Source organism: Lepisma saccharinum, chromosome 27 (genome assembly GCF_977018435.1).
Source record: "Lepisma saccharinum chromosome 27, izLepSacc3.1, whole genome shotgun sequence".
NCBI lineage: Eukaryota > Metazoa > Arthropoda > Insecta > Zygentoma > Lepismatidae > Lepisma > Lepisma saccharinum.
In genome coordinates, this window is record NC_139255.1 from 29,178,968 (window position 1) to 29,200,301 (window position 21,334).

The window sequence follows — 21,334 nt, forward strand, 5'->3', positions numbered from 1 at the left end:
ATATTCTCCCATGTTACTTGTATACCACCGGTAAACAATTTTTTCATGTGTATATAGAAATTGTTGGAAAATTTGAAGTTATCTGATTTCTGTTCTTGTTTTACTTGCATGCATGCATTAGTGTTTTATTTCTATTACATCTAATTAATATACAGGGTGTTCATAAAGTCCCCCACAATACTATTATACTTTCATATAGTACCTGGACTTTATGAACACCCTGTATAATAAATATACACAATACCATACATAAAATAAGAATTATTGTGGTAAACCAGGACAAATTTTCAGAATATGCCACTGGTAAAATCATATAAGCCTATGAGTGTTTCTTCATCAATTTCATCGAATCATCATTCATCCTTATTGCTGTAATTAATGAAAAGATATCTCCTTATCTTGATTATTGCTAAGGCTGAGCTAACACTGAAGCATCAGTGTAGGAAAGTATAAGTAATCCATCACCACTTTCTGGTGATTACAAGGGATTTGCAATATGCAACAAAATACTTTTGCATATGGCCTCTGTGATGGCCTCAGTGTAATATGCTACCAGAAATCTCAGGTTCTGAGCTCTGGTCAGGCATGGGTAAAACACAGTGTCTGCCCCATCAACATTTCATCATGAGTAACCCAAGAGGGAGAAAAGTTACATAAAACAAAAGAAATAAAAAAATAACACTTTTGCGGAATCTAATTATCTTGGGAATTATGCAAAAAACACAATTCTCATGAACTCTGCAGCAGTTTTCAATGGAAAAATACATTTGCCATTAAATGACAGCTATTCTGTACATCCATATGTAAAGGGTGTACATGGCAGTGTTCTTATGGAATGATTACATATTATTATTATAAACTTTCTGAGCAATTTTAAACTGTTACAGTGGTCAAGTAGCGGTATTGATGGAAATCAGTACAAGTAATGATTGTTTGATTGGGTTTATTTTATTTAGATTGATTGATTCAGAGGCGCAACCATGAACTTTTGTCTGGGGGGGCAAGTACCAGGATAAACGTACCAATAATAATAATAATAATTTTAATAATAATAATAATGTTAATAAAATAATATTAATAATAATGTTACTAACAATGTTATTATAACATTATTATTATTATTATTGATTTGCTTTATTTTACTTCGCATCTTGTATAACTTTTGGCTAATTTGTGAAGATGGGGATGAGTGATGGCATGTGAAAATGATGAATGGACAATCACAAACATCCATGCCCAAGCCAGGATTCGAACCCAGGACTAACATTATTTAGTAGTATCAAAGACGTTTTTATCCTTGTAAATTACGCAAAAAAAGGGGTTAGAAGTTTGTGCTAAAGCATTTGTGTTCAAATAAACGATTTGAATTATCTTTTCAACTTGACATTAATAATGGAAAACAAGCACACAAACTATTTTTGAAAGACACAAAATGCTTGATAATGCATTCCAAATATAATTATTTTCAACATTAACATAACTTTCATGCATGATGTATGTTTCACATATATGCAACGAGGACATTAAATTGTTCAAAGTTTCTTTAATAAATATTACATACACCATATATATTTTAAATACATTACACAACCAATTCATCCATCTCACAATAAACCAACAGCAAAAATTACATAAGTTGTCTCTAAAATGTGCATGCTCCCTTTCCTCAAAACAATTGTTCATGCATTTAAAACAAAATCAATCAAGACAAGTCTTATTTTTCTGTCTGGTGATTTACAATGCATTACAGCAAACAAACAGAAATAGCGAGCAAAGCGAGCAACAAAATTTTTGGATCCAATTCTTCTGCAGGCTGAAATCAATATTAACTTAATAGGGCACAAATAATTTCACGGAATGCCATGGCGTTATATCATTTACAACTTTTGTGCCTCCACGAAGGTGTAGTGGTAACATCGTCGCCTTGTGATTATGGGGTCCTGGGTACTCGGTGGAGGCACATAGTGGTTCGGAACCCACTTGAAGCTATAGGCTCAGTCTCAATTAGCTTTTCTGTGCATAAAGTAGACTTAAAAAAACACACAAATCAATCAACTTTACAAGCACAAGCACACAAACTATTTTTGAAAGACACACAACTTTTTTTTCATTTAGGTCGTTCGGTGCCCAGGGCCATCTGCCGTCATCCCCGAGCTACGGTCCTGAACTTGATAAGACTAAGGAAAACAGGCATTGCAAGCTAAGCGAGCAATAAAATTTTACGAAAAGTGTTTTTATTTGCATAAAATTTGAAGTTCTGGGCGGTAATTGCCCCCCTGCAGGTACACTTGGCCGTCAATGTTTGCACCCCTTGAACTCATTTCCGACCAAGGTTCGCCCCCTCCCCCCCCCCCCCCCTGTGGTTGCACCATGATTTATTTTACTTTGCTTTTTGTGCCACTTTTGGCTAATTTGCGAAGATGGGGATGAGTGATGATATGATGAAATTGATGTTCACAAAGAACACCCATGGCCTGGTCAGGATTCGAGTCCGGGACCCCTGACATAGTAGCATGCTAACCACTCTGCTACGGAGGTCAGCTCAGGCATGAATGTATCATTACATTTATAAAAATCACCATTTCATCAGTTTGTCATTCATCCTCGTTGTCATGATTAAGTCACGAGGGAGCAAAGTGACATAAAACAAGAGAAATCGAAAATTTAACACTTTTGCAGACTAAATATTTATTTATTTATTTAATTGTAGTTGTCTCCAACAGAGAAAGCTTCTCCAATTATGGGAGACTTGCATACAGTTTAAATATACATACATAATTAATAATATATAAAAACACACATACACACAAATAAAGAGATACTTCACACAAATAGATATTTACAAGCCAAAACAATACAAAGCCATACCTACACTCATAGTAAATGGTAACAATATACAGGTAATGGACAAAATAATATGAACACCTATGCAATTCTAGAAAACTTGTATTAGTAGGGGGTTGCCCCCCCCCCCCTTGCCTGAATGACAGCTTGTATCCTACGTGGGATAGACAAATAAAGGTCCTGTACAGTGTGAACTAGATTACGTAGTCACTCCCCGCACAAAACAGTCTCAAGTTCCGAAAGTGTCATTGGAGGTGGAAACCGATTACGCACTTTGGCCTCCAAAATACCCCACAAAGGCTCAATGATGTTAAGATCGGGGGACTGTGGACACCAGATGAGATGTTCTACCTCATCACTGTGCTCATCAAACCATGCATCAACGCACCTAGCAGTGTGAATAGGGGCGTTATCATCTTGGAAGATGGGGCATGCATCGGGAAACAAAGTCTGAACCATGGGATGGAGGTGGTCACCCAGGATGGTGCAGTACTTCTCTGCGTTGATTCTCCCACGCAGGACGACAAGTGGGCCAACACCATTCCAAGATATAGCCCCCCAAACCATCACAGACTCCCCCACCATGTTTCACGGTAGGCACTAAGCAGTCAATATCAAATCCTTCAGCAGGAGTTCTCCACACATAAACACATCCTGTGGTCTGAAATAATGTGAAAGACGATTCGTCTGACCATATCACATGTTCCCATTGCTGCTGTGTCCAATTCTTGTGCTCTTGGCACCACCTTCTTCGTGTCACTGCATTACGTGGAGTCACCAAAGGTTTGGGGATGGCAACTCTGCCATGAATGTTCACAGAATGCAGCTCCCTTTGAATGGTTTTCGTTGATACAGGGTCCTGGAGGTGATTGTTCATCTCTGCGGTTATCTGGGACAGTGTTGTCTTGTGCTTTCGAGTCACTATTCACTTCAACACATGTCGATCCCTGTTGGATAACTTTGTTTTTTGCCCACTATTCTCCTTTGCAGACGTTGTCTTTCCATGTTGTCTGTAGGCTGTCAGAACAGTTGACACTGTGCTCCGTGCTACACCAACAAGTGTAGCTGTTTTTGTCACAGATGCTCCAGCCAGGCGGACTCCTATGATCATGCCTCTTTTGAAGTCTGAAAGGTCGGACATACCTGCATTTGACGGATAGCTGACTGCTCGCATGCAACTCTCACACCAGCTTCTGATAGACTGATATGTTTGCTTTCATCGCCACTAGATGATTGAAATCTCTGCTGAGTGTTGTTCCTTTTCCACGACGGCGTATATAGTCCTTTGCAAACCAAGGTGTTCATATTATTTTGTCCATTACCTGTACCTCACCCATGATATATATACATGTTTAGAAATCCCTAAATGTCTGCACTTACAAGACAATAATTTCTATAATTTCTTGCACAAACCATAATGATTGAAATTTTGTCTTGCAAACATTCAGGGAATACAAAGCCCTACATACACTCATAGTAAATGATAACAAATAAATACCTCACCTATAACATATATTTATATTCAGAAGTCCCAAATATTTGCACTTATAAGACAATAATTTCTATAATTTCTTGTGTAAAACATAATGATTGCAACTTTGTTCTATAAATATTCAGGGAATACGAAAAGTCTAACTCATTATCTATCATTGATAACTTATTGTACAAAACTAACATTTGCTGTAACGGAGAGTTTTGATACTTCTTAGTTTTAGCCATTTGACAATTCAGCAAGTTTCTATTTCGAAGATGACAACATGTAGTATTAAAATATATTTTGCTTAAAATTTGAGCATTATCAATAAGGTCATTAATTATTTTATACAAAAATAGCTGTTGCATAAAAATTCTCCTTGACCTTAATGATGGCATGTCAATTTCTCATTGAAGTGTATTGGTAGATAACATTTTAACATTACAATTCTTACCATGTTTTTTGGAATACAAATAACGTTGAAAGCGTTTTTGTATTTGTTCTATTTTTTCTATATATATTTTAGCTATTGGTGACCAGATTATAGATGCATATTCCAAGGTACTCCTAACCATTGGATTGTATAATAACGTGATTGCGTCCAAATCCTTTAAATATTTTGACATACTAATTACAAAAACCTAATTTTTTGTATGCAATATTTACCATTTGCATTATATGAGTTGAGTATGAGAGATCCTTGTCAATTATTATACCAAGATCCTTCATAGTATTGACTCTTTCCAATTTTTGGTTGTTTATGAAGTATTCACATTGCACGTTCGATTTATTTGCAGATAATACCATGTAAAAACATTTTTTTATATTGAGATCAAGTTTATTTTGAATACTCCATTGATAAACACGCTTTAAATCTTCCTGTAATTGACAAGTATCTTGCAACTTTGTAATTTCTTTATATATTTTGATGTCATCTGCATACATTAGACAACTAGATTTATTAATACTTAATGGTAGGTCATTCACATACAGTACAAAAAAAAAGAGGCCCTAAGTTTGATCCTTGCCGTACTCCAGAGTTTACATCATATTTAAAAGATTTTGTCAACCTAAAATCTACATATTGTCTTCTATCTTTCAAATATGATTCAATCAGTGATATCCAGTCATCTGATAATCCATACCATGTTAGTTTGTGAAGAAGCACTTTATGATTGATTTTATCAAATGCTTTAGTAAAATCTAAATAAATAGTATGTACTGTGGATCTATTATGTAACATTAAATGAACTTCTTGTGTATAATTTAATAGATTCGTGATGGTCGATCTTTTTGCTGTAAAACCATGTTGACAATCTGTTATCCAACATTTGACATGATTATATATTCTAGTGTAAAGAATTTGCTCAAGTACCTTCACAGGGGAGCATAAAATTGAGATTGGTCTATAATTTTCTATTTTGGATATTTTATTCGTTTTTGGTATAGGACACACCTTGGTTAGTTTCCAAATACTAGGAAATGTTTGCGTCTTCAATATTAAATTGTAAATTGTGCATAAAGGATATTCTAATATTTCCGAACATGCCTTAACGATATACGGCGGAATCCCATCTGGTCCACATGACTTCTTTGCTTTAAGATTCTTTACTGCATTATAATATTCGTCTTTATGAATTTTATTCAATGATAATGTTAGAAGTGTATTAGCTTTTGTATTTACAACTACACTAGAATTATCTTCATTTTGTTCATTTTGTCTATATACAATGCTAAAAAAATTCGCAAATTCATCTGCGATACTTTTATTTGAATCTAATATATTCTTACCTGATTTCATTTTCTGATTATTAATTTTTTTAGTGTTCCTCTTACTTTTTGCAAATCGCCAAAAACCTTTCATATCAATCTTAATATCTTCCTCTAATTTTTTAATATAATTATTATAAGCATTTGTAATTATCATTTGTAAATATCCTGGCAATTATGCAAAATATGCTATTTTATAAATATACATGAACCCTGCACCAGTATTCAACGAACAAATATATGGTGTCATTAAAATGACAGCTATTTTAACACTGTGAACATCTCATGTGTAAAGTTATGAATATTTTAATGTAAAACTCTGATTGATTGATATGGTTCAGTTCCATTGGGATACTCATATATTACATTTATAAATATTCTGAGCATCTTTAAATCGTTAGTGTTCAGTAGTGGTGCTGATGGGAATCGGTACAAAAAATAGTATCGGTAAAAAGTGGTATAGCTCAGCCCAAATAATTAGAAAGCAAATGTTTAAAATACTTACACATGCTGACATCAGCTGTGATGATATTCCTTTGAGAATCAGATGCCTCAGAATGGCGCCGTGAGCTGTGACTCCATTTGGACTCCTCCTCCTCCGTTTCCTTTCTGAGGAAGTTCTACTCCTCGCATCAGAACTTCCTCGTGAAGTCAAAGATAATGTTTCGCTGCTTTCATGCACATAGCCTGTCTGCTGTAAAACATAGAAGACGCTTTTGAGAATGTACAATGAAATAAAAACAAACACTTCATTTTTGCTTGGACTCCCCCTAACCCATGCCACCATGTCAGATTCATGGGCTTGAAACCCATTCAAAATTAAGTGGTTCAGATACACTTTTTCCTGTCCCATTAGCCATTTTGTGATTAAATTGGACTTGAGGAGACTATGCGATTAGAACCAAGGTGCGAATAAAATGTAATAAAATACAGTAGAACCTGGATTTGACATTTTTCAGGAGAGCAAGCTGAAAAACTTAAAATGCGGGAAAATGTAAAATCGAGGAAAATTTTGAAACATTTTGTTATGTTGGGACCATCAAGAATGAATGTTTAATAGGGGAAAATGTACATTTCGGGAACATAAAATCGGTGTTCCTGTACAGCATGCGACAGTAAAAGACTATTTGGAAAATAATGCATTTTGTAAAATTGTTAAGTGTTTCAAATCACACTGTAAACTGTAGGTCCAGTCCCAATTAGCATATCTAAGCATAAAATGGACTTAAATCATAAAGCACATAAGAATAAAGAAAGCCTGACTTAAAAACAAAAATCACATAACAATAAGCAAAAACCTGCATAGAATAACAGAAACTATTGTCAAGTAATACAAATAGAATCAAAGAGTATTGGGGGAGTAAGGGATGATCCTTTCTCAAGACAAGCAAATGTCAGCCTCCCTTCCATTGAACTGCATTTTGCAGACTAACAAGGCTCTGGCATCTGCACTCACAGCCAGTAGAAGCCTATGTGGGGTCCATCTTGTGTCAATCATATGTTTATGATTGTCCCTTCATCCATTTCATCTTATCATTATTCATCCCCATATTCACGATTAGTCAAAAGTGGAAGAATAGCGAAGTAAAATAAATCAATTAAAGAGTAGCATAAGCAATGCCTTACTCTATAATGAATAAATGTAAGTAATTAAGTAATTGTAATCAGGGCCGGATTAAGGTGGGTGCTTGCTATTGATGCTGCAGCATTAGGCCCATTCCTGAAATAGGCCCAGATGAAAACAGACGAGAATGTTCCGAAATCTGAACAGTTTTCTTCTGCTATATTAACCTGAAAACAAATCTTAGAATGAAATTTGGAGCCCCAATTTTGGACACCTAGACACAGCGTTACTTATTATACAGTTACAATTATTCTTTGCGCTGTGACATAATTATAACGTCGTCGGGTTTATTGCTCACCGAAGATTTCAAGCATCAGGCCCAATTTCGTCTTAATCCAGCCCTAATTGTAATGATCATTATTTAATGTGACTTGGGCCTTCCTGCAGGATGTAGTGGTAATGCTGTCGCCTTGTAATCAAGAGGTCTAGGGCTTGTTCCCCTGAGGAGGCACACTGTGGGTCAGATCCCACTTTAAACTTCAGGTCCAGTCCCAGTTAGCCTATCTCAGCATATAATGGACTTAACTTCGACAATTTTGACATTAGTTTACTTGCATTACCTTTCAAAATTTAAAACTGGTAATTAATTTATTACTACAAAACCCAATTTTGAACAAATGAAGAATGGCAGATTTTTTTTTTTTTTATCTGAAAACATTAGGCTAGTGTCTGACAATGAGGTGCACATATATATACGTGTGTTGGGGACTTAGTGTATGAATATGTGGTTCAGGTTATACATTTCTGATTTGTCTGTGAAAGACTACTATCGGATTAAAAATTATAGATACTAGAGTTTGGACTGCAATTAAAAATTAACCAGAAGACCTACAAACAAAATTAGTTACATCAAAATTTAGCTTATTCAATTCTGCATTAATCTATGCTAACAAATTTTCTTTCAAGTATGCCTTACATTCTTTATCGTCATGAGAACAAAAAAAAAGTGCCATTATTTTAGTTTTCATAACGATTGCTCTCTTTGAAATTCTACAAATAAAAATCGGGTGTTCCGATCGTTATGAAATTTTAGTACGGTGCAGGCAGAAAGGTTTTAAACACAATTCTTAATTTTCAGATTTTCAAATTTTTTCTAAAAAAACATTCTCATCAATTTTGCGAAAAAACTTTTTCTTTGTATTGGTTTGTCCTACAAATACAATATTGGTCTTGTTTTGAAGCTCATTTGAAGCATCTGTTTTTAAAATCCATTATCATTGTCAATACACATTACGAACCGATTTTATGCAAATTTTTATACAACAAAGTAAAGCTGTACGTGGAATGTGGAGATGTCCGTTGAACCGTAGAAACTGGCTGGCACTGGCACTGAATCCAAACTCGAGTATGTATAATTTTTAATCCGACGGTACGGCAGTCAAGTCTAACAACCCTACCCTACTCAAAATGTGTAAATAGTAATGAGTTTTTTTTAAGTCCACTTTATGCAAATAAAGGCTAATCGGGACTAGACCTAGAGTTTAAATTGGGATCCAAACCACAATGTACCTTCAACGGGTATCAAACGCAGGATCAAAAAAAAAACTAATAATGCTGTAAGCATGCAATAGCATAATTATAATGTTGCGAACATCAAACCTGATCTGTCTAACCCACTTGCATATGAGAAAGAGATGGAAAAATCATAAGTAATCAGAAAACCTGTTCAGTGCTTACTTTTAAGCTTGCATATAATTTGATTTATGAGTATAATCATATCAGAATCACACAATCAAACTTGGGCTGAACCAATGTATCAAATTTGATTAATTTGCTCAATAAATTGGAAGCTTTACAGATCACATACCCACAACAAAAAGTACCAAACACATTTACATATCAATGTCAAAACAAGATGATATGCAACAACCAATTATAATTTTATTTTTATCATCATGACCTGATAGAGGTATACAATTTCCATGAATGAGTATGTTTAACTATGTCGTGTAATTATTGATGACACGATAGAGAAATATAGCTTACAAACTTACCTCTTCCACTTGCTGTAGCGGCGACTGAACATCTTCATCGCTGAGTGAACCCTGATCATCAAGATCATTCAGTATGCTCTCGAGAGTGGGTTGCTTGTCTACTGGAGGAATCTCATATTCATCATCATCCAACTATTAGTTTTATAGAAAGAAGTATCTTAGTACATGGAAAAAATATTAGAAATAATGTAATTTGTGTTTACATTGGAATTTTGGTTATACAGTAAAATCTTGTTAATCTGGACCCCGATAAGCTGGACAGGCAAAAGGAAAAAAAAAAAAAGCAGAATGCATGGTTTTAAATGTGGCCAGAAGTCAACAACTTCCACAGCAAGAGTTTCGAGTGATGCAGAGCCAGGTGCGTTGGGCACATCATCATAATATGGGCATCGCGTATGTGCGTACTGCATTGTATCTACAGTATTGCTTAACATTTTACTGTACTGTATAGTGTATTTAGACCTATATTCTTTAAATACACCATAATAAACATGTTTTGTTGCTATAAACAGAGATTTCATGCACTTTATACTGTTCTTTTAGATTATTTCAGTTAATCTGGACTTTCCTTAAACCGGTCAACTTATCCCCCCAATTAGTCCGGATTAACGAGGTTTTACTGTATACTGTTGCTCTTCTGCATACTTAGGATAATAGAATCCATAAGAATAAATTATTTGATAAACTAGATGAAAGGGTGCACTGGTTACATGAGCATAATAACCTGTGGCACATCCGAGAGCTGGTGCCTGCCTTTTGAATGAAAATGTGAAAATTGGTATATTTCTATAATTACATTTTGTATCCTCCTGTCAAAATAACAAAATATGAGTTTTAGAAGCTGTTATGCATGAAAATACTAGAATTCCCGATAAGTGCAACACGACGAACCCCCCAGTTTAAAAGTCATGCTACTCATTCGTAGCTCCCCAATTTCCTCATGATGGTGAGTGGCCACTGGTCCCATACACTCCCCTCCTAGGAGACAGCATGCATCCCAAAGCCTAATGCGTTAGACAGCACGGGCCCAGTGGGAGATACACTTGTCCTATATAGCACACAGAAAATTGTTCTGCAAAGTATTCACTAACATTTATTAGCGTGTGCATTTAAACCTTTAGTAAATTCATATGATGTAGAACAGTGATAAGCATAATAATACACATACAGGCCATTCGGTTTAGCTTGAGCTCTGGCCTTCAGCTGCACAGAAGCCTGCCGTCAGTGTGACAATGCGAGAGTTTCACTGAAAGCAGAGTTGCTAACTGCCTTAACAATTTCCCAATTTCCTATATCCATAATCTGACTTCAGAGCTTATTGGTAGGTGCATTCGGTACTTACTGCAGTTCAAGGAAAAGACTGACAGATGGTTCTTTTTGTCGGTGAAACCCCCATTGATTAAGTCCCTCGGCGAAAGAGGCATCCTCCCTCTCCTCCTCTTCCTCTCGGGGAGGGAGGGGGTAGATCATGTTACCACGAGTAAGGTGATTGTTGATAGTCAGTTGTTAGTGAGTCATAGAGTTGAGAAATTATCTTAATGTGAACAAGTTTATGAAGAAAGAAGCTGACAGTGGTCTTGCGTTGAACATGAAACAAGTGCAAAAGCATGTTTCCACATCTACTGATATGTCAGTAAGTACTTTGAAATGAAAATGATTGCTACAAAGTAACTGTGAAGGGATTAGTAACACCTAACCAACTGTGCAGAAGAAAGAAATTTAAAAGTGATGTGGACAAATTTGACAAGTGTTTTATTCATAGAGCAATTAACGAATTTCACGATCGTGAAAAACAGCATGCTACTTTAGATTCGTAAGTAATTTTTTTAATGAGGCAAGAGCATATAGCTTTGCCAGTTTCATGTCTAGTAGAATTGTAACTTCTGCATATTGTAACAATGCTCCTGTGAGTCACATGACATCTTCTGCACAAGACAAACATTTCCCGCTTTGCACATGCCAGAGCTCAGGCTACACCGATTGCGCTGCACCAATCAGAAGATGGGCCCCAATATCATGGGCAACCATGATGCAATGCAATGATGAAACATACAGATAGAAATGTGGATAACGATTCCGAATGTTTAATGATTTTTTGCAAGTTTTGTAGGAGTATTAGGAAGTGATTTAGAATACTGAAAATGATTGTGAAAGGAAGTTCTAAGCTTGAGAAACTAATTATCACAGTTAATAGTTTCATCAAGTATTACTTACCAGAAAATTACAATTTCGAAACCATTTAGGGACATGTTATTAATGCTGAGAGCCCTAAATTTACCCTGCCTAACCTAACAACAAAAGTATTTATGGACATGATACCCCTTAGTACCCCACATATAAAGTAGATGGCAGCAGCAGTCCATATCCAAGATGACAGTAAACGAATGGCTTTTAGCAAACAAAAAATCATATAAGAGTATACGAAAGGAAAAATTTGTTCTCTAGAAAATACACAGTAAAAAATCAATAAGACTCTAAATTACTGTCAACAGACATAAATTGAAATAAAAAAATATACGTGTGTACCACACAAACAATCAGAATTTTTGCTGAATGGTATAATCACTTCATCACATACGTTAATCACTCTGGGTGTAAAACACATTAAGTAGCTATTCAATGAGATTAATGCAAACAGGCATGTATCAAATTTGTATTAAATAAAGCTGGGTATCTGTATAGATAATCATATAATACAAAAAAGGTTCACAATTCTGATTGTACAATGATCTTTACATACTTTACAGGGTAAGAACTGACAATATAGAGAAAGTCTGTAATTCACTTCATACTTCTTATACTCATAGTGACGTATCTCGAGTTACAAGACGGGGGTCACGTGTTAAAATTGTACATTTACTTGTAGAAGTTGTAAAATAACGTTGTTATTTACCGTGATACTTTCTCTATATTGTCAATTCGCTCCCTTTACAGAAGTATGACGAATGCATTTGAAATATTGAAAATGGTTGTGGAAGTATGTTTGAAGTTCAGAGAAACTAATGCATGGCGTGTGGTTTACAGAAGCAGAAAGTATTACCTTGCGAGCAATTGTGTTGTGAAAAATGGGTTGTGCAAATTATATTCGTCATAGATTGCTGCTGTCTGGAGAGTTCTTTTCTCATGGAAAAAAATTGTATACACTCGCAGGAGATAGGGGAAAGTGTGAAAATACTAAGGCAACCAAATCAAACAATCCTAACCTACTTACAACATGTAAATGTTTGCACGGTAAGCATGGGAGAATAATTACTATCCTAAGAGCAAAAAATTCTGACCCACCTGACCTACTCATGTAAACATACATGATGGAAAAAATATTTTTGCACCAAAAAAATGCAATGAGAAACGTGCTTGCACATATAAGGGAATTTAATTCATGTAGTAAACACGTGTGTATAATTATGATGTCGGAATTACACAATTGGAACCTGAGCCTATAAAAACAATTGTTCTGGCAGCTGCACATTTATGTTCCACTGCAAAAAAATTTCATCATTAGTCTCTGTGTGTGGCCGAGTCTGAACACAGCCACCAATGATTTTTAATCAATGCAGCGTTTAACAATCGTCCTGTCAAGAATGTCCATCAATTTTCATTGCTCACAAAGATCGAGGAAGGGGCAAAGGAGGGAGGGCAAAGATAAAATATTCAGAAACTATGTTAGCCTTGTACAAATGCAGCTTTCTTAAATATCGACTTTGGAATAAACCAACTTGTCCCCACGTACATGCGAATAGTCTTTTTGTTTCGATTATTATTAGTCACGAAAATATTTATTTATTAACACATACCCGTCGATATTAAACACTAAAATCAAACTGCGATGTTATAGAGTCGTCTTAATATATTATTTGTCGAATCACATTTTATTACTATAGAAAGACGTTGTATCGATATTGAGAACATATTAATATATAATCTGCAAAAACTTAAAGTTCAACGCAGTTGAAAGATTTCGAACTTTTACCATTACCGGTCTACAGGAATATGAAAACCCGACGTGACAGGTGTCAAGCGGCGTGACTTTTTATTGCATACATAATCATGTAACAAAGTATTATATAAGTACTCAATCTATCAAATAGAATCATTAAACGTCTCGTGTACTTTATTGTTTAAACTTATGAAATTACCTCTTCAATGTCTATATCTAAAGTTTCTGGAAGCAAATTAGCAGACGATTCTGAATCTACGCCCTCCTCGTTCTCTGCCATGTTTGTGCTTACAAAAATTAGTCAAATGTAGTTTTAACTTACATGTTTATGTAGGCTATATAAGCAACAAGAACCATACGTACAGAAAACTAAAACAAGTGGTATTTTATTATTTTACTTCACTAATTTATTTTTATATTATTTTAATATTTTGTGATACATAGATGTTTTGTTCAATTCGTGTTACCAAGGGAACTATAGTAAACATCCTGTTTCTGCAAAATAGTGTTTTGTGAATGAATCCAAGAACCTGTTAAGTGTTGATGGACACCTCGAAGAGGCCACCTCTTTGGGTGTTACCGTGTTAATTGTGTTTTACAGTAAGTTCTAGATTTATGGTAGCGACAATAGGTATGTTTCACACCATGTCCACATTAGGAGATGAGCATACCAAAGACCATACTTTCTATTCAGTCGATCTATATTTCTTCTGATAAACAAAAATAAACATGCCACCTCAGCTTTCCTTCTTAAACGATTCTTGAATTTTTATCATATGTAGGATAGACAGTACTCGAATTTAATATTTGATCGCCTTACGAGCACTTTCACATCAAAATGACAGGTGAACAGACCCATGGTACGTGTTTTTTTTTTTTTTTTTTTTTTTTAAAGAAAATAAGAAAAAGAAACGAACCAAGTAAATACAAAGCCAGCATTTGAACGACGTTAATGCGCCCAATTGCTATTGCCAGTAGTATAGATTTAACGGATGATATTCAGCGAACATGTCATGTCATTGTGGGCTAATGCCCATCTAGTGCGACGCCCCTGAACAGTGCTCATGTCCCGCTTTCCAAGACGTGGACTCCATTATCAATTATACCGTTTCTGTCTAAGCAGCAGTAGCGAAGCGTAGTCTTACGAAGGAGGCAAGCAATGTTTCAGTACAACAAAACATGTAGTACAACGACATGCCGAGGGGAAAGATTCAAGGTTTATAGCCTCATTTACCCAGTCGCTGGATTTGTCAAAATATCGTAATAAAGTGACTGTACTAAAAATAAACCATATGATCCGCAAACGTCACATTTACTTTTTTTAAAAAATCCAGGTAACGTTATTCATATGATATTAAACGTTTTGCATATGCGAACTTTCCGCATACGAATAAAGGGAGACGGAATTTCTTACTTACTTATTAGTACCTTTATTTGTTCATTATTATTTAATATGGTCAAACGGTGACCAAACCAATTTAGATTTAAAAAAAATGGGAATCATTTGTTTATTTTACGCTGCATGATGTAATTTAGTATTTTTGGGCACCCTAAAAACCGCATTGGAGTAACTTAAACACTAAATAAAAAGTTAAACACAAACAATAAAAAATTCATTTCAAAGCAAAGAAACACATGCATAGACGATGTACTCACCACAATAAATTTCAAACTCTTGGTGTTGGTCGACCCCCTTCCACGATTTTCATTTTAACACTTATCTCTCTCGAGCTAAACGAAGCAATTTTCAATTGCTCAATAATACACCCGCACTTCACATCAACCGTTCCTAAATACGCGTTCATTCCGATAAATTCACAGCACAAAACACGAAGCAACAAACACTCACACTATCCCACGCGCTTTCCACAACTGCAAATGCAAGCATCCACACAAGATCACTTTGAAAATCTCTGAAACAACAGAAAGTGATACCAACCTATTTCCTTAATTTTATCCGTCACAAAGGAAAGATATATCAGTTTGGAGATAAAAATTACGCGGAGGAATCAGAATCATTTCAGCAGAACGAGTATGTACATTAATATTTAAGTAATAAAGTGTCATTCAATGGCGTGCCCGGGGCGAAGGGGGGGGGGGTTATGGTAGACATAACCCCCTTTTGGCCCAGTATATCTAAGAAAAAACGTCAAAGGAAGGAAAAGATGACAAAATGGGGACCGTAAAAAGACCCTGGGAACACCACTTGCGTCATAATAATAGAACTTAAAACATATTCGGGCCTCCCCGATGGCGCAGTGGTAGTGTCGTCGCCTTGTAATCAAGGGGTTCCGGGTTCGATACCCGGTGGAGGCACAAGTGTTTCAGATCCCATTTTAAACTGTAGGTCCAGTCCCGATTAGCCTTACTGTGCATAAAGTGGACTTAAAACAACAAATCAATCAATCAATCATTAAAACATATTCTTGTGCTCATAAAATGCAGAATGTATACGATTTACTTCTATGCCATGTACAAATATCAGTAGATAGTTCTTTCTCAGATAGCTTTATTTTCACCCCAAGTTTTATTCAAAAGCAGTCAATTTATTGATTGTAAAATTTGTGAAAGAGCTCACTTGAATTACTGCGTAAATAATTTGGCAGTTGCAAACACTGGTAGCGGTCAACACTTCTGGCGTAATTTGAGCTGGACCGACCAGGAAGCAGGGTGCAGGACCAAGGTCCGTTCAATCTTCCCTCCCTCCCTGAGAAAGCTCTTCACGGGGGTGCAGAAATTCCACTGCCCCAACTCCCAATGTCAACTTTTTTTGCGCGTTTTACATTTCGCGAAATCTAAAATAATTTGTAATATAATATGATATATATGGAATTTAGAACAGTGATAATAACTTCTTTTAGTTATTTTATGACTAACAATTATTATTATATTTGCGATCTTGTTTACGTGTTCATGAAGACAAATATTCGTTACTAGTTTTTGCTGGCAACGTACCCATAGATGAATCCTTCTGCTTTCGGTTGAACTCGGCTATTTTCGGGAATCACGCAAGCTTGGAAAGCACAGCTTTTTGTAGAAGCTTTGTGGACGGGTTCCACCAGAATTTCACGCTTCGCCATGTGACTCCTTCGGAGGCCTTATTTTCCCGCAGAACGGCTGCAAGCATTGAGGCTGGTGCTTGCTACAGAGCTGCTGGGGGAGTTTGCGGCCGCATTTTTTCGCGAAATCGAGTGCGATGGAAACTAAATACGGTTAGAACATTAAGTACATTAAATGATATTCGAATTATGCAAGCAGTGCTTGCATTGCTTGTACTATATCTTCGCCTCTGCTAAGCAGTACCAATAAATAACCCAAAGAAAGTTTCAAACCCTGAATAAAGTCATGGCCATGTAAATATAATCCAACGGAAAGTATATTCCGATTAGACTCTATGTCGTACAACAAGGATGGTATTTGAAGGGATCATCAGGGGCAATATCCCCTCTGCTTGCTGTCCCTCCCCCCTTTGTAATTTTTTGAAACTTGGGGAGAAACTATACTAGGTATATAAAATTTATATAACAATTTGATGCTTGAAATTTTTCTAACTACCACACCGTGTAGAACTGTTCTTTAAAATAGCAATCCAATACAAATAATCCTTAATTCTTTCAACACACTCCTACCGTATTTATGGAGAGATATTGGGCTTGGCCCTCCCTGGGGATGTCTTCAATCAAATAAATCTTTCGTGGTGTGCTAGCTTTGATCACATAACCAACTTTCACTGCTTAAAACAAACAAAAACTTTGCCACCAAAATTTAGTCGTAATATATACATATATATATATATGTATATATATATATATATTGTTGTAATCCCGTCTTACCTGGGATCTGAGGTCACAGGGATGTTTCAATTATACATTTTAGGTAGAGCTTAATTGTATCTGTTAGCTGAACCTGCTCCGATTAAGAGGGAAGAGATATGGAAAGTTGAATTTAAAGGTTATTCACGCTTGTTCATACCTGGTAGGTGAGTGATGTTCTTGTCCAGATGCTTCTTGCAGACCAAATGGTGACTGATGCCAAGGTTCGATTCAGTGGCCCTTGGCTCACAAATCCAAGAGATCCCGCGCGACTCGCTGCATGCTAGGCAGCCGTAACTTCGTGTTCCGTCGTCGTAGTTCTGTAGTTGTAATGTGTTGTAGAGTAAAGTGTAATCAGAGACTAATGATCCAAATGAGCGTCGAATGAGAGTCAAATGAGAGCGAGTTCGGGGAGTGAGCTCCCTTTTATAATCTTAGGCTTCGAAAGGTTGTTAAACCTTTCGAACACGCTGGATCTTGTTTAGATCCACGCATTTGCCTTTCAGTCATTGTTTCACGGAAGTTACAAGGTTAGCGCATTCTTGGGATCGCCCGCTGGTCTGACAATTCCAGGAAATAAACAAGCGTAAATATTCTCTTGACGAGGTTTTCTCGTATTCGTAATCTCCATATCTCTACATTCCCCTTGTTAAGTTAATCGATCCACTCTGTGATGGTCGACCATCTCCGGAGGAGGTTATATTTAAAAATTATCATTTATTAAAATTCCAAAACCGTAGAATACCAATACACAAAACTATTCACCATAAGATTCACATCACCACCAAAAAAAAATATTGAGATCACCAAAATATTCATATCATCAAAAGATTCATAGCACCAAACACCGTCGAGAAAAAAAAATTAAAACACGTAGAGAGAAAAAAAATTAAAACTGTAGGTCACAGCCTCTTGTGTACTCAAAGAGTACGAGCACCAATAAACGAAGTCTTGAGGCATATAAAAAAAATCGTATAGGTTTGACATTTAACTAGTTTTGAATTAAACATGACAACAGCACAACAGCTGGAAAAACACAGGTCAGTACACAATGAAAGAACGTCGCACAACACACGTGGGTTTGTTTACTGTTTGCGGAGTTCAAAGTACACACTGAATAACACACACAAGGTTGGGCGGAGCATGGAGCTAACGTCACCATGGCAACGCCGTAGACTGAACGTCGCCATAGGCGGAGTGTATTCTGTAGCAGACGATAAAACACAAAACAAAGACTCTTATCTCACACAGGGCGTGAAAATGTAAATCCACTAAAATATGAGTATGACATATTTGTTTACTAAATAGGTGAGCCTGACGTTATTCGAGGGAGGCCGAACACTGGAACACACTTGCGGGCGATGAAAATGACCATGCGTACCACGGGATGGCAGGTAAACAAGGGCAATACGCACGGAGTGGGAGAAGCTTCTCCGAGGTAGGTCGCCGTGACGTCATTTGAATGGCAGTCTGGAACTCAAGCTTACGACGTCGTTGCAGCAGGAGACTTCCTGAGTAAAACGCTCCAGTTCTGCAGCGCGGTCGGGAAGATGGGAAAATCAGCCAATCGGTCCAGACAGAATATGGTCCTTCGGTGCTGGAAGTCCACAAGATCGTCATCCGGTCTCTTCGATGAGCCAAGATCTCTCTCTCGGAAGCACAGGCAGGAGGTCGTCATGATGAGTAATCCGGCAGCAATCGTGGCGATGAGAATGAAACAAGCGCAGAAAGGGAAAAATTAGGAAAATGTAAAATTGTACTAGGACTGACTTCTGGGATTATATATATATATATATATATATATATATATATATATATATATATATATATTGTTGAACTGCCTATTGACAGCCCGGGGATGTAACAGTAGAGACACTCGCTTTTGATCCTTTTTCAAACATTTATTTAAAACAACTTGACCATGCGGACCCGAATGTGGACTGGAAGTAGACCCCTCTCACTTGCCTAATATTTTCTCTCTCTGGTCCTGGCACCTCCTCACTTCCAGCACACCACTTACTCCTCAACACCACCTTCTCTTTACACTTCCCCAAACGCAACTCTCGGCTCAGCCACGACTTCCTCCCGGTCAATGTCTTTCAGTTTCCATTACTCAGCAATGACATTGCCCGATCACAAGTCGCACCTGCTTTCCTACTTCAAGATCTCCCTCTCTGTCCACATTCTGCTGGCCCTAGGCAACCACTTCGTGGCTGCACATTTACATAAATACACTAATACACTAATACACTAATACAAATAAGACATAAATTCTTCACAAATCTTAAACCCAATGAGATGTAATGATGCTTGATTGATTGATTTGTTGTTTTAAGTTTACAGATACGCTAATCGGGACTGGACCTACAGCTTAAAGTGGGATCTGAACCACTATGTGCCTCCACCTGGTATCAGACCCGGGACCTCTTGATTACAAGACGACGATAGGACCACTACGCCATGGGGGAGGTCCAGATGTAATCAAGCAATTTAACATTATCCACCATTGAGATAAAGCATGCCAGTGGTTCATGAGTAACTTGTTATCCTTTGTTATTCTGCATAAAAATTAAGTTTGTTCATAAACATAACTTGGCAGATACAGTAACGACGCACAGGATTACTTGCTTTTGTCAGATAAATCTGAGAGAGAGGTTTTTGGGAAAAAAATATGAAATAACATTTTGGGGGAAAATTTAATATGAAATAAAATTCTCAGGGAAAATTTAATACGAAATAAAATTCTCAAGAAAAAATTTAATATGAAATAAAACTCTGAACAAATTTATTTGTGGATTCTCTTCACCTTTCATTACAGTCTGTTCTCATCAGCCTGAGTGAATTTTCTTCTTCTTCCCGCTATAAATACGGCTCTTACACAAAACGGGTGAATTTTCTTCCTCTCCAGGTTTTAAAGTCGGCTCTTACACAACTTGGGTGAATTTTCTTCCTCCTCTCGCTTTAAAGTCGGCACGTACACAACTTGGGTGGATTTTCTTCCTCCTCAGGCTAAAAAGTCGGCTCTTATACAACTTGGGTGGATTTTCTTCCATCACTCGCTATAAAGTCGGCTCTTACACAACTACGGTGGATTTTCTTCCTTCACACGCTTTGCATTCGGTTCTTACATAACTTGGGTGAATTTTCTTCCTTCACTCGCTTTAAAGTCGGCTCGTACACAACTAGGGTGGATTTACTTCCACCACTCGCTATAAAGTCGGCTCTTACACAGCTAGGGTGGATTTTCTTCCTTCACTCGCTTTGAAGTCGGTTCTTACATAACGTGGGTAGGTTTTCTTCTTTCACTCGCTTTAAAGTCGGCTCTTACACAACTTCGGTGAATTTTCTTCTTTCACTCACTTTAAAGTTGGCTCTTTCACAACTTGGGTGAATTTTCTTCCTTCACTCGCTTTAAAGTCGGCTCTTACATAACATCGGTGAATTTTCTTCTTTCACTCCCTTTAAAGTCGGCTCTTACACAACTTGGGTGGATTTTCTTTCTTCACTCGCTTTAAACTCGGCTCTTACACAACTAGGGTGGATTTTCTTCCTTCACTCGCTTTGAAGTCGGTTCTTACATAACTTGGGTGGGTTTTCTTCCTCTTCTCGCTCTAAAGCCTGCTCTTACATAACTTGGGATGATTTTCTTCATTCACTCGCTTCAAAGTCGGTTCCTACACAACTTGGGTAGATTTTCTTCCGTCACACGCTTTAATGTCGGCTCTTACATAATTTGGGTGGATTTTCCTCCTTCATTCGCTTTAAAGTCAGCTCGTACACAACTTGAGTTGGTTTTCTTTCTTCACTTGCTTTAAAGTCGGCTCTTACATAACTTGCGTGGATTTTCTTCCCCTTCTCGGTTTAACGGCGGCTCTTACA

General features: G+C 36.8%; 2 protein-coding genes across 2 annotated transcripts in view; one reads left to right on the top strand and one right to left on the bottom strand.

Moving 5' to 3' along the window:
• Positions 1 to 13,923, bottom strand: part of Vps8 (vacuolar protein sorting 8) — a 401,212-nt gene extending 387,289 nt beyond the window's left edge. The window contains exons 1-3 of the mRNA XM_083113236.1: positions 13,843 to 13,923; positions 9,707 to 9,838; positions 6,594 to 6,782 (exon numbers count right to left, since the gene is read on the bottom strand). Of these exons, the coding sequence (XP_082969362.1) occupies positions 6,594 to 6,782; positions 9,707 to 9,838; positions 13,843 to 13,923 (402 nt within the window). The remainder of the gene's footprint in view (positions 1 to 6,593; positions 6,783 to 9,706; positions 9,839 to 13,842) is intronic.
• A 211-nt stretch (positions 13,924 to 14,134) lies between these two features.
• LOC145980044 (thioredoxin domain-containing protein 6-like) overlaps positions 14,135 to 21,334 on the top strand; it is a 109,416-nt gene continuing 102,216 nt past the window's right edge. The window contains exon 1 of the mRNA XM_083113026.1: positions 14,135 to 14,243. The gene's annotated coding sequence lies outside the window, so the exon portion shown is untranslated. The remainder of the gene's footprint in view (positions 14,244 to 21,334) is intronic.